At 28.5% G+C, this 17584-nt stretch overlaps 1 protein-coding gene across 3 annotated transcripts in view; it reads right to left on the reverse strand.

Moving 5' to 3' along the window:
- Positions 1-17584, reverse strand: part of LOC136092279 (uncharacterized) — a 212840-nt gene that overhangs the window by 185066 nt on the left and 10190 nt on the right. For all 3 annotated transcript variants that reach the window (XM_065820141.1, XM_065820140.1, XM_065820142.1), the window contains one exon: positions 3126-3344. In XM_065820141.1, the coding sequence (XP_065676213.1) occupies positions 3126-3344 (219 nt within the window). The remainder of the gene's footprint in view (positions 1-3125; positions 3345-17584) is intronic.

Genomic DNA, 17584 nt, shown 5'->3' on the forward strand with positions numbered 1-17584 from the left:
ATTATTATTATTGTTATTATTATTACTATTATTATTATTATTAGAACTGTTATCTTTATCGTTTGTATTATTATTATTTTGATTATTATTACCAATAACTGGAGTTTTTATTATTATTGCCTATTATTATTACCGATACTTATATTACTACATTATTTACAATGTTGTTACTGTATATTATTATAATCTACTTCTCTTTTATTGCTATATTTTAATTAGGTATATAAAAGTCTTTTATTCAAGATAGATGTATAAAAGTAATTTGAATTTTATCCTAAATTATCAAACTTCTTACTTAATAATTATTCCAAAAGTTTTTTGTTTAAGTGTTGTACTGTTTTACGTTATTTTTTGTGTGTGTGTTTTTTTTTTGTGTGTGTTTTTTTTTTAGTTTTTTTCTTTTTTTTTTTCAATTTTTATTTTAGGTGCCCCAAGAAGTCCTAACGGTCTAGTCACAGAGCACCGCTGAAGTGCATTTAACCAGGAAGTTCACGCCTCCTTCCTTACCATGACGCGAAAATTTGTCCAGAGCTCGTTTCGAACCTGGATCTCCTGCTTAAAAGCAAGCGCTCTAACCACTGCGCCACGGCCGTTTGGTGTTTTAGTTTCTTATTATGGTGTTTACTTAAAATTAGTACTTGTACTATATGTAAATATTCCATGAAATGTAAAATCTATTTCAAAATTTAATTATAAGTGTCTAGTTAAAATAGAAATAGATGTGGGTAAAGCTACAGTTAAGCGGCCTAAAATAATTTTATTTTTTCGCTTATTACGCTCCCGTCTGAAGACTTGCTCAAAGTAGTGACTTTTTAATTAGGAATATTTATTGGCTTCAGTACATACATGGACTATCTTATAGCCTGCTGCTTCAAGGGAGTGCTGCTACATCGACTATCTTATAGCCTGTTGCTACAAAGGAGTGTTGTTAGCTCGATTATCTTACAGCCTGCTGCTTCAAGGAAGTGCTGCTACATCGACTTAGGGCTTGGCATTGGGCGCAATCTTTTTTCTTTTAATATTTCACTTATTATTATATTATATATTATTTTATTTTATATATATATATATATATATATATATACATACATATATATATATATATATATATATATATATATATATATATATATATATATATATATATATATATATATATATATATATATATATATATATATATATATATATATATATATATATAAATATATATATATATATATATATATATATATATATAGAAAGGTTCATTTAAAAATTTTATAATCATTTAATCATTACCCTTATCGTTACAGAAAGCAAAAATTCCAATTTTTTTTTGCCGACCTGACGTCAGCTAAAGTCAGCAGGCTTGTGGCGACCTGAAATCCTTGGAATTTTCCGACTGTATATATATATACATATATATACATATATATATATATATATATATATATATATATATATATATATATATATATATATATATATATATATATATATATATATATATATATATATATATATATATATATATATATATATATATATATATATATATATATACAGTAAACTCTCGGTTGTTCGAACAAGCACTTGTTTGAATTTCCTGCTTATTTGAAGCAGTTTTCATTCCCCATGAATTTTCTTTGTCAAACTCAAAAACATTCAACAAACGAATACCCATCAATTATTCAAACCTGCACTTATTCAAAAATTTGTTTATTCGAAGTGATTTTTTGCTCCCCTTGACAACCATACTGTCAGTTATTCAAAGTTTTTCTTCTGCTTAAGATACCATTGTATCGCATTTCAAGACATTTCAATAACTTTATCGAACCTAATCAAAATATATTCATATACATACATGAAAACAAACGTTGTCAAAATATAAAATAAATCAAAGACGTAGTACTGTAAAAATTGCAAAAATGTAGAGCCATGAAAATTTCAACATGCCGCCTATGCAAAAGTAGATAATATTGACAATCAAAGTAAAATTTAAAAAAGCTCTTAAAAGTTTGGAAAAAAATCAAATTTAAAAGAATGTAGAAAAGAAGTTCAGTGTTTCTCAAAACACTTTAACTTACTGGATTAAGCACAAAGAAGACATAGTCATTAAGTATGAGTTTGGTCAATTTGGAGCAAAGAGACAAAAGTTAAGTTTTGAATATTATGATTCTGTTGACAAAGTTGTAGATAAATAGGGTTGCCAGATGTCCGACTTTTACGGATCAGAGCACAGAACATCTTCATAAATTCTCCTTCATAAATGCCGGACATCTTGCAACCCTATATTTAAACAGTTTATGAACACATGTGAACAAAGTGTACCAATTGGTGGACACATTATTAGGGAGAAAGATTTAGATTTTGCAAAAGAACTCAATATAACAGATTAAAGGGTGACTAGACTGGTGAAGAAATAGATGTAATGAAGTTTTATGAACTATTTATGGCAAGGAAAAATTGTGCACAAAGGAAATGACAGGAAGATGCAAGCATCATGTGGAGCATTTACCCACAATCCTTATAAGGTATGAATTGAAGGATATTTACAATGCTGACGAGTTTGGTTTATTTTATCAACAGTTGCTGGCAAAAACCTTTCATCTAAATATTAAACAATGTACAGAAGGAAAATTTAGGATATTTATGATATTTCCATTTTACTTATTTATTATTATTTTATCTATTTTTTCTTAAAATCGAAATTTAGCAGACGTAGCGCAATAGTTAGCGTACTTGCCTCAGAAATAAGCGTCAGAAATAAGCGTCAGAAATAAGCGTCAGAAATAAGCGTCGAATGTTTTTTTGTTTTTGTTTTGTTAATTCAACTCTTCAAGGCCGAGAAGGCCACTACAGGCGAGGAAGCTACTTATTTGTGGTTATAACTCTCTTTTAACTCTATAACTCCGAAACACGAACAAGTTGTGTGTGAGTGATGAGCATGTTTCCCGCAATATGTAAATATAGAGGCGTGAACTTCTTCGTTAAGTGCTGTTCCTTAGTGTTCCATAACAAGAACATTACGACCTCTTGTACCTTACTGTAACTGTCTTGATACCTTACTGTATATATGTTCTAAAAAATAAACGCGATTTTAAACAAAAAAAATAATATAAAAATTAAATGAGAAGTATCACCTGAAGAAAGGACATCTAAATCTTTAATCCCTGGAATAAACTTTTCGACAAATTTTTTAATATTCAAATTAGCACATGTTACTTCAGGTTGCAAAGACAAAATCTTATTATCCGGACGGGATACTTTAATAGTGCATTCAAAAAGCTTAAATCTGTTCAATTTATAAGGTAATTTTTGAACTATTTGTCTGTATAAACTCCAAATGGTACGAGCTCTTTCTAAAACAATAAAGTTCAAGAAAAAATATTTAATAGAATACATAATTTTAAATTAAAAAAACAAAATAAACTTTTGATCTAAGTAAATAATATTTTTTTAAATTATAGAGTGCTATGCATGCATGCGTTGGAAAATTGCAGAATGCAATTCTGTAATTTTTGTTTTAACAATTTTTCTCATTAATGAACAATATAAAAAAATCTTAATTTTCCTAATTTCGTCATTTAAAATTGCTGCTTTACAAAATTGACAAACTTTAAAAGTTATTAAGTGACTGATTGCAAAAAATAAACACATTTATTTAAAGAAGATATTTATAAGAAGAAACGTTTTTCGTTAAGAAAATGTCATGCTTAAATAGGTTATTGTTTCAAATAAAAAATCTATTAACGCATAGGCATCTTTTTATGTACCAGTTCCTTTCATGTATTTTTATTTTTAATTATCTTAATACTACTCTGATTTACTCCTAACAAGGCCGCAAGAAGGGTTGTATGAGTCAGGTAAATATTAAGATATGGTGAACAATTATAATTACCATTTACCAAATTATAAAGTGATTCACCAAATTAGATTATCAGGCATTGTAGGAGGGGGATTGTATATTTTTATTAAAAACTCATTATTGTTTAAAGTTAAGCCAAATTTAAGTTCAACTACTAATGATTATGAGTCATTGTGTATTGAACTAGTTAATTTAACCTCAAAAAATATTATCGCACATGCTTTATACAGACCACCAAGTGGATCAATTAAAGTGTTTGAAGATCACATTAAAAGTTTAATTAAAAATAATTCGGTTTTAAAAAAATCTGTTTATCTGGTTGGTGACTTGAATCTCAATATTTTAGATTATGACACAAATAAAAACATTAGACAATTTTTCAATGCAATCTATGAAAACAGTGACATTCCTGTCATCAATAAACCTACGTGCATAACTAGAAAAGGTGAAACTTCAATACATCAAATTATCACCAATAACTTCCTTAATTTAAAAATAAAAACAGGAATATTTAAAACAGATATCTCTGATCATTTCCCATTTTCGTTATTTCACAAAAATGTAATAAAAGTGATATATAAAAAGCCTACGATATATTCATATCAGAGTTTTATAAATATTATAACGAAGCATTTCCAAAAGTTTCAAAATTGGTTCAAACAAAAACACTATTAAACCATTGGATTACTAAGGGTATTCTTAAATCATTTAAAAGAAAAAACAATCTATAACAAATTTCTTAAAAAAAAACCATTCGTAATGAAACCAATTATAAAAACTACAAACGACTTTTTGAGTCAGTTATAAAAAAATCAAAACATATTATTATTATTCAGATCAATTAAAAAAGCACTCGAATGATCCTCAAAGTACTTGGCGTATTATTAAGGAAGTCATTGGTAAAAATGATTCTAACAAAAATACTATTTCAAAATTACTCAAATTTAATAATTTAAATAATTTAAAAAGTTTTAAAGAAACAGCTAGTGGCTGAAACACTTAATGAATTTTTTGTAAATGTTGGTCCTTCATTAGCATCAAAAATTGAATACTCACAACCCAGCTTTGATGCATACTTGGTTTCTAATAACACTAATATTATGTCTAATGAAAAACTTACTGACGAAGAATTATAAGTCACGGTTTCTTTAATCAAACCCAAAAAAAGTATAGGAGTTGACAATATAAGTAGTAACATCATTATAAATTCAACAAAACTCATTAAAATCCCACTCTTGTATATATTTAATTTATCTTAAAGAGAGAGTTTTCCCGGAAAAGTTAAAAATCGCTACAGTTGTCCCAATTTTAAAATCAGGTGATCCTTATGACGTTACTAATTATAGGCCGATCTCAATTCTTACATGTTTTTCAAAAATTCTAGAACAAATTATGTATAATAGACTCTATCTTTAGCAAAAATAATATTTTGTACAATAAACAATTTGGTTTTAAATCTGCTCATTCTACTGATCACGCAATCTTACAGCTTGTACATGATATATTTAAAGGGTTTAATAAAAAAAAAGTATACTTTAGGTGTTTTTATTGATCTAAGCAAAGTCTTTGATACAGTTGATCGTATAATTCTTTCATCCAAACTCGAAATCTACGGTATAAGAAATTCAAACATGGCTTGGTTTAAAAGTTACTTGTTTAACAGGAAGCAATATATTTCATACGAATTTATGTTTAAACTTGATAAAAAACGGCACCGCCTTTATTTTACTCAATATTTAAAAAAATAGATCATATATAGAGCGCAAGATTCTCAAAAAATAACTTTAGTCAATCCAAAATCTATTATTAAGCCACTAAATACTCAATTACAAATCGAGGACCTAAATTATGGAATACACTTTTAAATGATGAACTTAAAACACTCTCTTCACTTAACCAATTTAAAACAAAACTTAGGCAAACTTTTCAACTAAACGACAATGAATTAAATTTCTTTTAAGGCGTTAAATAAGAGTACTCTTATGATTTGATTTATATAATTATGAATATATTTATTAATTTTATATATACACACACACACACACACACACACACAAATATATATATATATATATATATATATATAATTATATTGTATATTTTAATTTTATCATTTGTTAATTACCGAGGAAGTACAAAAGTTTATACTATATACAGCGGAGAAAATAGAATTAGCCTCACCTTTATTTTTCGTTCTAATTTAACAAAAATGGCAATGAAACAATTATCAAATCTACCCTATTTTCTATTATCTTCTACTATAATTAAAAAGTATATAAATTGGTATGTTTAATTAATTACAAGTGGAAAAAAAATTAAAAGTATTCAATTTGTGGAAAAAATAGAATTAGCCTCATTTACGTTATATACAAGAAAATACAAAAAATATTTTGTTTTACGCTCATTTAATATTTAGTATTGCTTCTTGAATTTTTAATGACTTCAAATATGCGACTTGACATATTAGTCAAAAGATTTTGGATAGTTTCTATAGATATTTCATTCCAAGCTTATCTGTTTGAAAGCTCGTTTTCAGCTCTAATGCGGATTCATATTGCTTACCATTGTCATAAACCTTTCTAGAAAGTATTCCACATAGATTTTCAATTGGGTTAAGACCTGGACTGCATGCGGGCCATTTCATTACGTAAATATTTTTCTCTCTAAACTTTTGTAAGCTTTGAGTTATGGATAGCAACATTGTCTTGTTAAAAAGTGAAACTTTCACCCATCAATTCTTCACCATGTTCAAGCAAACTAATTTCTAATAAGTCATTGCAATCCTGTAAATTCATTTTTGTTGAAATCCATGCCAGTGGTTGTTTTCCAGCAAAGGAAAAAGCCCCCCAAACCGTAACAGTTCCACCACCAAACTTACGACTCATTCGAGTTTCTTTTTCTTTTCGAAGATCGTACCAGTAATATTGATAGCCATCAGGATTATTTAGATTGAACTTTTTTTCATCACTAAAGAGAACTTGATGCCACACTTCCTGCGAAGACATGTGTTCTTTTGCAAATTGTAATCTAACTTCTTTATGACGAACAGTAAGTTTTGGTCTTGGTTTACGCTTTTCCGAACTATGTTTGGATCTTCATGTAAGATTTGTCTCACACGTTGAACAGTTACAGGTAATTGTAAATCAACACGAATTTGAGATGTAGTCATGTGCTGAGCAGCAGCACGACGTACAATAACTCGTTTAGTACGATTATCAATTTTTTGTTTGCCACTACTTTCCTTATAAGCTCCATGATTAACGCCAATCTTGAAGTAATTATTAACCACTTTTGGAGATCTTTTAATTCTCTTTGTAATTTCCCGATTTGATAAGTCTGTATCGTTACATGCTTTGATTACTGCTAATACTTCATTCGTTTACCACGTCCCATTTCAAATTCAGGTATCAAAAACCAAATGTTAAAAACTTTATGAGCCATGATTTCATAGTCTTTGTTTAACTTACAAATAATAATAAAAAACAAAGTCACAAATGCGTATCACCAGTTCATAATATACAAGTAAACTGAAAATAATATTGATGAGGCTAATTCTATTTGCTACCGCAAATATTAAGTATTATACATTTTATGGTTTTATCAAATGTACCGCAATTTAATTATGCTATATTATAATCTAAAAAGTTATTGTTAATAATTATATAAGTGTGTAATTACAATTATATAAGTGTGGATACAAAAGATGCACCGCACAAATTTGCTTAGAGATTTACAAAATATTGGATCAGTACATGGTGAAGCTAATTCTATTTTTTCCACTGTATTTTTGAAATCTTATGTAAAAAGTACCCCTAATTGTATAGTTTGTATTTATATGTGAGTGTGTGCATTCACTTTTTTTCTTTTTGTTTTTGTTATCTATAAATATATACATATTTTTTTTTTTTTTTTAATTTATTTATTTTTTTCTTTCTTTCTTTATTTAAATTATAGTTTTTAAGAAAATTTAATATATATTTCAACACTTTTTTTCAAAAGCTATGCTATGTATGGTATATATTACGGGTTTAGTGGTAAGACGACTATAGTCTTCTTTTTGCTCCTGTCATGTATATTTGTATTTATTTACTTAGTTATTGTAACTTTTGTCAAACGGCGAAATATATATATATATATATATATATATATATATATATATATATATATATATATATATATATATATATATAAAGATGGTTCCAACGGGTTAAAGTGCGAGGAAAAAACTATATGAAAGTTTTTAGAGCAAGCAGGGACAGAAACAGTAAAAGAATGAGACTTTGATTAATGATGAGTAATAAAAGAAGAGTTTTAGTTGATGGAACTAGAAATGATAGCTCCTTTGACCAGCAATCATGATAGCATTTGTAGAAAAACAAAGGGATGTAACTGTAACCGTAAAAAGGGATGTAACTGTAAAAAGAGGCTCGAGCTTAGCTGATAGAGCAGGTCCAACTACGTTTTTTGACCTTGTTTAGAAGTCAAGAACAAGTCTAGATATGACAGCAGTATTCCATACAGGAACAATTAAGAGACTTAAAGATAGTAAAGAATGGAATCAGGAGTAAGAAATTTAAAACACGATAAAGAGAGGCAACCTTAGCAGATGCTAATTTAGCAATCGATTGTATATATGGTTTTTATGAAAAGTCAGTAGCAAACAATAATCCAAAAAGACGTAAAGAAGAGGACTCAGTGAGAGGATTGCCATTCATTAACACAGGAATGTCAACAGTAATGCGATTGTTGTTTGCATTAAATAACCAGGGATTAAAGTAGGGGGAAAAACAAGGAAATGTCGTTCCTCCTTAGCTAAAAAATCAAGAAATTGTTTCGCTTCGCCTAATATTTATTGGCAACCGTTCCACCTCGTTTATAAATTTTTTTTTTTTTTTTACAACGGGATTGTCCATAACACTCAGTGGTTAAAGTCGGGGGGAACGCAGGGAAATGCCGTTCTTCTTTAGCCGACAAATCGAGAAATCTTTCCGCTTCGCCTAATATTTATTTGCAATCGCTCTACCTTGTTTTTGAGTTGTTTTTTTTTTGTTATTTTGCAATGGAATTGTCCTTAAATTACGCAACGCCTTATTCATCTCTTTAAAGTAGTAGATCATTTTCACTTTGCGCGCTGATTTTTATTGAAGTTAAAAAGCTATTTTAATTTTTGCTAAAATTTTTTACTAATATTAAGTAGTTTTAGTCATCATGCGAGATCTCGAAATACAGCAAAAGTGCACCTTACACACATAGAAAGACATTTTTAAAATTATGATTGCACTCAGTCATAAATTTTTTAAGCTAAAATTTGCTGAGTTAGTTCTAATATAAATCATACTTCATAAAAAACAAGTTTAGTGCATGTCGGGAAATCATCCTGTTTTCAATACAGCATCAAGATAAGGACTGAATTAAAAGTTAAGTTTTGGGTGAAGTACCATATACTTTTTTGAAATTTAGTGTAGCTAAAAATATGCACATGCAATAATGGCTGAATGGAAACTATTTTACAAAGGTTAAAGCAGAACCTTTACAAAACATTAAAATTAAAATTTTAATGTTTTGTAAAGGTTTTGCTACTTTATGCTTTTAAGAAATTTAATACAAATATTTTGTACACCTTTGTGCACATATGGAACTTACGCCATGCTAAATTCCTTCAAGCACACAAGGAAGATAATGCACAATACATTATTTTGTGCACATATGATCTTATAACATGCTAAATTCATGCAAAACAGTTTTAAATAGGAATTTTTCAATTTTTTTTTAGTCAATAAGCACTTTTATTTACTCAATTAAGTAGCTGGGGGTCAAACATCAGCAAAGCATGGGGGGACCTGAGCTAGAAAGGTGCTCCATGGAGGTTTTTATATAGCTACAACGCTGTGTTTACTTATGAAAAAAACTTACTTTTTGTCTTTTGCTGTTGGTTGTGGAGGATTTGCTTTAACATTTTTGTTTACTTAGGGATTTACCTTAACATTTTTGTTATCTCAAATCCCCAATGTACACATATGAGTACAAAGAATAAATCCTTGAACAGAGTATTTTGACCCTCAATAAATTAGTTATATGATATTACTATACAATTACCTATAATAAAATTGAATTTATTAAAAGTTAGCTTCTCTATTAAGAGTCTAGGCCTTAAAGGGGTATCGATTGTCGACGCTACTGCAGTTACTTCACCCCCCCCCCCTCTTTTTTTTTCATTGCTGATTATGATAGAGAATTTCATGCTGATTAAAAGTTGTATAAAAACATAGATCTGAAAATTAATAGAAAGTGCTCTAAATCAATGTTGAAGTTTAAAAAATTACACTAAAAAACGCTAATATTTGCAAGAAATTTAAATTAGTAACTTAAAATTATTTTCACATGCATTAGGTACCTGTACAACGCGCATGTATGCGTCAAAACGCTCGTTAGAGGAACTTTTAGTAAAAAATTTAGCTTCCTTGACCCAAAATATAATATTAGTATTAATATAATATTAATAATATATTTTATTATTACTCAAATAATCGCGCACGTGTTAAACGCTCGCGTGCGCGTTTGAATGCTCGCAAACGCGTAATGAAGCACGTTATGAGTCTTTAACACACACAAAAAAAGTACACAATTCGTTATACAAAAATAAACAAGTCAGAATATTAAAATCTTTTCACAATTTAAATTACTAACAAGTTCAATATTTCTGGAGGCAAAGTTCTTCCTTGATAACTCCTGTGATTTGCAATTGAAATATTTGAGACTTTTGGATCCAGTTGTGTGATGCAACCTTACATTTCAAGCTCCATCAAACCCAATTTTCACATTCATTGTAACTTTATAACTTTCCCTTAAACCAATCATATTTTAATCCTTGCCAAAGATTTCCCCATTTCTTGAGTGGTCTTCCTGGTCAAGGATAAAAAGACACGCTATAACTGATGAGATTTTTCCCCAACTTTTCATAGTTTCTACAATATTTTTGAAGCTTATTTTTCACTTTTTAAATAAAAATCTGATGGGGAGACCGGGGCTAGTTGGCTCGGTTTTTACTCTATGAGCTCTGTAGACACACATTTATTTGAGAATATTAAAGTGAAGTCTCTTAGAGTATGAGTTTGGGTAACTTATAAAATTTACATTCATTTACAAAAAAAATTTTTTGGGGTCTTCCCGGGCCCTCAAAATAAAATAAAAAATTGTGCTAACTTACCCCACCACGGAGTAAGTTGGCGCAAACTATAAATCATTAATAATGTACTATTAAGTGCAAAATTAATAGAAACATTTTTACTATTAATTTTGGCAACAAATTTAATAGTAAAAATGCACACTTTTTATCTGTAAAAAAAACTTAAAAATTTTTTTTTTTAATTTTTGTGTAAGAATAAATTTTTTCAATGTTGTTAAAAATTAAAAAAAAAAAAATTAATTAATTTTATAAAAATATATATTTTTTTTTCCATAGTAAATGCTATGAGCCAACTTACCCCGTGAAAATTTTGCCAACTAACCCCGAAAGCCTTTTTTTCAATCAACAGTCTAAGATCCTAAAAAACGGCAGCTTTAAAAAAAAGTCTGACTGGATATAGTAAACCAATTGTGACTGGAACTTTTACAGCAATTTTTTTTCATACAACTAGCTATTTTCTTTGTAAAACACATACTTTTGTAAAACACATCAAAAGGAAGCGATGTTCCAAAAGTTACGTTTTTGTCCAAAAAACACATAAATCTTAATATTTCCCATGCGCATGCACGAATCCTGACAATACTTTAGTGAATGATGAAATGGTCAATTAGGAAGATTCTGAGTAATTTTTGTCACTTTCTGATGAAAGGCTCTGAAGATAAACGCAGTTCGTCAACTTACCCCTTGGGCCAACAAGCCCCGGTCTCCCCTACATTTCTATTTAGCTCAATTAGTTTATCCTTAGAAATTATTTCAGAATTTTTAATAAGTTCGATAAGTATTTCAGGAAATTCTTTGTTATTTTCTTCAGATTCACGAATTTTTAAATTTGAACCATTTCACTTTTTCATTTCAATTCATTTCAGTTTTAAAGCTTAATTTCTTTATTAAAAAATATTAGGGTTGAAAAATTCCAGGAAAGTTTGCTCAAAATTTCCGGAAACTTTCAAAAAAGATTTATAGCAATAAACTTTATAGTTATTATATAGTTTTATTAAATTCATTGGTTTGTTTCAAAAATATGTGTTTTATCACAGTAGTATTTAGGTATTCTTTGAATATTTCAACAAAAAATATAAAAAAATACATGCCCTCAAGCAAAAAACACACATCTTTAGTCAAATTTTAAAGTCAATTTAAGAGTCACGCTTTTTTTTAAAAAAACAATAAAACGCTCAAGTTGTCATATGTTGCTTTTACTTACATTACTTTTGTAAAACACATCAAAGGAAAATGTTTTGTGTGTTAACTTGTATTTGAGCTTGTATATAACATATTTCTAGCTTTTACTTCTCTTAACTCCTATTTAAAAAGAAAATATCTCCTTTAGGAGCAGGATGTTGCCGCAAATATCGTAGGGTTTACTTTGCTATAGTTTGGTTGTTTTGTTTTACTAAAATTGAATGTGGAACAACGTGGAACTTTTTTTTGGGCCTGCAATTATGCTTAAACTTGTGTATATATATTTTTTAATTTAAGTATTTTAATTTAAGTAAAAATTGTGTATAAAAATTTTAATTTAAAGAAAAGTTAAAAAGAACTTGTTTTTTAAATCTAAAGAAGAAAAAGTAAATAAATTTTAAATATCTATGCATTCGTTACTTTAACAAGAATAATAATAAAGTTTTGTATGGATGTGGAAAACAAGGTTGTTTACAAGATAATCATGCCTTAAATTTTCACAATTTTATGGTGATAAACTTAACTTTTCACACCTTAATCCCTTTAAAATTACACAATCATAATAATATCTGTGAAATTAATTAAAGTTGATTTTAGATCAAAAAGTAGTTTACTTTAACATTTTAATTCTAAAAACGATATATAAAAACTTTCACTTTTTTCTTTGGACTTTTTGCCATTTTAGGTTGTTCTGGGTCACTGTGCGCAGCAGCCTTGTTCGTCAAGTTTGAAAAGTGTTTTGGAGTTAAAGAGTTGAGAGAGGATTGTATAACCAATATAAGAAGTAGCTTCTCGAATAAAATCAGATTGACATTCAAAATTTTTAAATAAACGGTGTTACTGTTTTTTTGTTCATTTTCGTTCAAAAACATCAAGAGTTATGAAGATTCGATAAATTAAGTTCTCATTATTACTGAATTTTCAGATTTTTTATTTCGACGCAAGCTGTTTTTTATATGCGTATATATTTTTAATGAATTAAAAAATATTTTGCTTCACATGTTCTTCGTCATGTTTTGAATTATGGTTAACTACAAGCTAAAAAATAATAATTTTAGTTTATAAAAAATGACTATATAGCAGCGGCTCAGTGGTTAAAGCCAGAGGCAATTCTACGAATAAAATGAGGGGGGGGGGGTGAATTCTTTAAAAGTAACGACTGGCTTCTTTTAATAATAAAAAAAAGGTCCTTAAAACTAAAATTTACCTGACTGAATTGTGTCAAATATGACTCCACCGGTTTATGAAAAGGTTATACCAATTTCTTCCTGGTGTACCATTAGGAAACAAATGAGATTGACTTTGGTGTTGCAATTAGTCGGTACCTAATGTGGTGACGTTATTGTAAGTTCTACCAAAGCCCCAATCGGATAATTTGATGAGCGTATCTACCAAAACTGATTCAAGTTGTTTTGACATCTCGTGCTTGAACCACTGCCAGTTTTTTCACCTATGCTAGAGTTGCTAATGGCATGCTGAATGATTGAGCAGATTTTTTAAGTGAAAATTCACCACCTTGTACTTTAATCACCGCAAGCGCAACTTGCTCTTTAATGTATAGTTTTTCTTTTTTCTTTGCATGCAAGTTGTTTCGAAGCATATTTTTGTATTAAAATAGATTTAACAATAATCCATTTGAAGTTTATGTACAAAATTTATAGAAATAGCTTGGTCACTTAAGACTTATTTAATTGCTAAAAACCGCATTTAATTAGAGAGTAGCTAGCGTATTTCATTCATTCATTAGAACCATTTTAAAAAAGTCATTAAAAGTCATTCATTTAAATTCAGAACAATTTCATTTATAAAATTTTTTCAATACTAAAAATGTATTAGTTGGAGATTTATTGGTCATTTATTCGTTAAGATTAAATAAAAAAAAGCCGCATTTAAGAAGTGAGCTATTGCTTCACTTATTATTAGCGTATTTTATTTAACCTCACCATTCTACCATTCTGTTTTCTCTTTTTTCCTAAATACCAAAATTAATTAAAAAAAAAGATTTTTGATCATTTTGATCAAATTTTTTTCATTAAAAATAAAGTTTAATATCATCTTACTCAGAACAGTATTCTTTACAACGTGATTTAAAAATATTTGCAAAAAGATTATCCAATAATTAATTAAGAGCAAAATAATAAGCATTGTCATATCTATTTCATCCTACCTGCTATTTCATTTTACCCTGTTTTACTCTATATTTTTTTTAATTGATTTTTAAAAAAATAATTTAAGATATTGCTTTTTAGATGTATGTAAATCGACTGACAATTTTTGAAAATTAATTTTCAAAAAATAATTTAAGATATTGTTTTTTAGATGTACATAAATCGACTGACAAATAGGGATTGGCGCAAACAAATCTACGTGCATCGACTGACAAATAGGGATTGGCGCAATTAAACATACATGATTTGGGACAGGGTTAGGGCTAGAGGTTAATTAAAAACTGACGCGATATGCACATCTAAATAGTTTTACTATAAATTGTCGATAGAAATCAGGCTTTTTTAAAGTCATTTTTCTAAAGGATTTTATTTATAACCGAGTATGAAAAAATGGCGCGTATTAGCAATTTTTAGTGTAATTTTTTAAACTTCGACATCGAATTAGAGCACTATCTGGTTATTTTCAGATTTTATTTTCATTTTCATTTTTAATCTCTCTAAATTTTTCTTTCTACAACTCTGATTACGAATTACTAGTTAAATTTTTTCAAAAAAATATAATTTTTCTCCATTAAAAATCGTTTTTTTAACAATGCAGATTTTTGCAACTTTTTCTTTATTTCATAACAACGCGTTGTTTATTCTGTTGCTATACAGCTAAAAAGAAATTATACCATAATTATGATATATCGTTGTGTTGATTTGACCAAGCACGTATATATAGATGCATTTTGTTATAGATCATAGGCGCCGCCAATTACTAAAATTCTATGCGGGTTTGAATTTTTAGCGTCATTTTTTGAAATAATTTTACAAAATAAACCGACGTTTAGACGACATATTTGCTTTGCAAACTTCTTTAGTAAATATTTTATTACCCGTAAAACACTAACTTTTTGGAAACATAAATGCATTTTATGTTATTAAGAATGTCTCATGTAATTGAAGATATTTTATTGATTTGAAAGCTACACGGCGATTCTTTTTTGCCCAAAGTTTTTTTTGAAGAAATACGAAATTTGGTCCAAAACGTCCACAATTTTTAATTTTTATGAAAAGTTGCAAAAATTTACCATCTTTAGCATTGAATTAGGGCTATAAATATAAGTTTATGTATTTTTTTTTTAATTTTTATTAAAGTGTAAATACATATTATGCGTTTTTTTTTAAATCTACTCTTTAAAAGTTATATAGATATTGAAATTCAATTTATTTAAAAAACCAGTAAAAAAACTAGAAATAATCAGCTTGATAGACTAAATGACGGTTTCCTTAACTATCAATGTTATTACTTATAAAGATAAATTTGATTTGGATCTCAAATTCCAGTTTACAGCTTTATGTCTAAATTACAGTTAAATAGTAGTTTTTAGCAAAGTACAAATAAAAATCACTGTTTTTTAATGAAATACATATATATTTACGACATTAGTCATCAGAAGGTATTTGTTGTAAACTGGAATCTTAGATATACATATTATGAACCATGTGTGAATTTTTTGATCATGAGATGCATCATGTATCGAGTCTATCCACGAGTTTGATAGAAGGTTACTTTATCGGTAAAAAGATGGTTCAGAAATCATTTTGAATTTTTATTCAGAGAAAATTTATTTACGTGGCGCGTAAAAATAAAATAAACTGCTTTCGTTACATTCGTATCCGAAAATCTCGTAAACCATAGCAAGTGGGAAAAAAAAAATCGCCGTGCTATGTTTAATAATAATTTATTTGTACAAAAACTTTGACGTCAAAAATAATATTTTTGTAAAAATGCAATATGTTATATATTAATAATTATTGTAAAGTAAAAAAAAATTTCTACATTTTGTAGGTCATATCATAGATCATTTATAGATTAAACTAGAGATTGTTGGTAACAGCGATGCCAAGTCGAATATGTTTTTTCCCGCAGTCTGGAGTCGCGCCTGTCCTTATAATTTTTTGGACTCCGGGATTCCGGGATTTTTTAAATTTTTTATCAGCATATAAACCTTTGCTAACAAACCGTTGTTAACTTCTACAAGTTTATTAATTTAAATTTATTTAGCCAACAGTTACGTATCTTTAAACCAGTGAAAGCTTAAACGTACTGAATTACGCCGCGTACGGCAAGCCCTGGGGAAAATAAATTATTCAGAAATTCGCAGCGTGTTTATGGCATACATTGTCTATAGCATACGCTGCTTTTACAGAATATAAGACTGAGGCGAATTACATCACGTGTGGTGTACAAAACCTTTGGTGTACACTGATTGCACATCCTGGTCAGACGCATTTAATAGAAGTCAAATTTTTATGCACTTTTTATCAATTATAACAGCTATAGTAGTGCTGCAGCACAGAGCCCTTGTGAAGTCATTAAATTATAATTTATCTGCAGTTTGTATTGTTTTTGGTAGTTTAAGAAGTTTTTCAAATGTTTTGAATAGTTATGGCCTCTCAAAAGTAGGGGATTCAGTATGTTGGCACCTATTGCGATACTTGTTGCTACATTATGCTGCTTAACAGCATATTTGACTTTAAGTTAATAACATGTTTTGATAAGATTAGAATAGTTTTTCAACCTCAGTCCTAATGGCTTGACCTTAACCTTATTTAAACGCAAACGCGGAAAACAATGTTTATGGAATGATGAATCGATGGTATCAGCAATTGAAACCGTTAAAAATGAAGTTTCACAGCAAGCAGCAGATAAAGCTTTTGACATTCCAAGATGTTTGTTTTAAGTTTGACTTTCTGGAGTAACGGAAATGGGAGCCAAATCTATCATCCAACTACTTTAGACGAAGAAGAAGAAAAGAAATTAATTTAATTTACATATAATCGTGCAGCTTTAAGAATCGGATTTGGTCGGTTGCAATTTCTAAAATATGTTAAATATTTTGCTTTAAAACATAAAAAATCATTCAAGAATTGAACTCCTACAGAAAAACGGTGACGTGGAATCTGCAAAAAACACAAAGATTTAAGCTTATGTTAGCCAGAAAATACAGCAGCTATTAGACATCAGTGTATGAATGTTTGTAAAGTGTGGAAATATTTTTCCATTATTAAAAATGTGTTAACGAAAGCAAGCTACTTCAGAAACCGCAAAACATTTGGAATATGGATGAGACTGGGATGCAGTCTATCTGAGACTGGGATGCAGTTGGATATCGTCCTGGAAAAATAGTTGCTAAAAAAGGAGTTAAGTAT

Source organism: Hydra vulgaris, chromosome 15 (genome assembly GCF_038396675.1).
Source record: "Hydra vulgaris chromosome 15, alternate assembly HydraT2T_AEP".
NCBI classification, from domain to species: Eukaryota; Metazoa; Cnidaria; class Hydrozoa; order Anthoathecata; family Hydridae; genus Hydra; species Hydra vulgaris.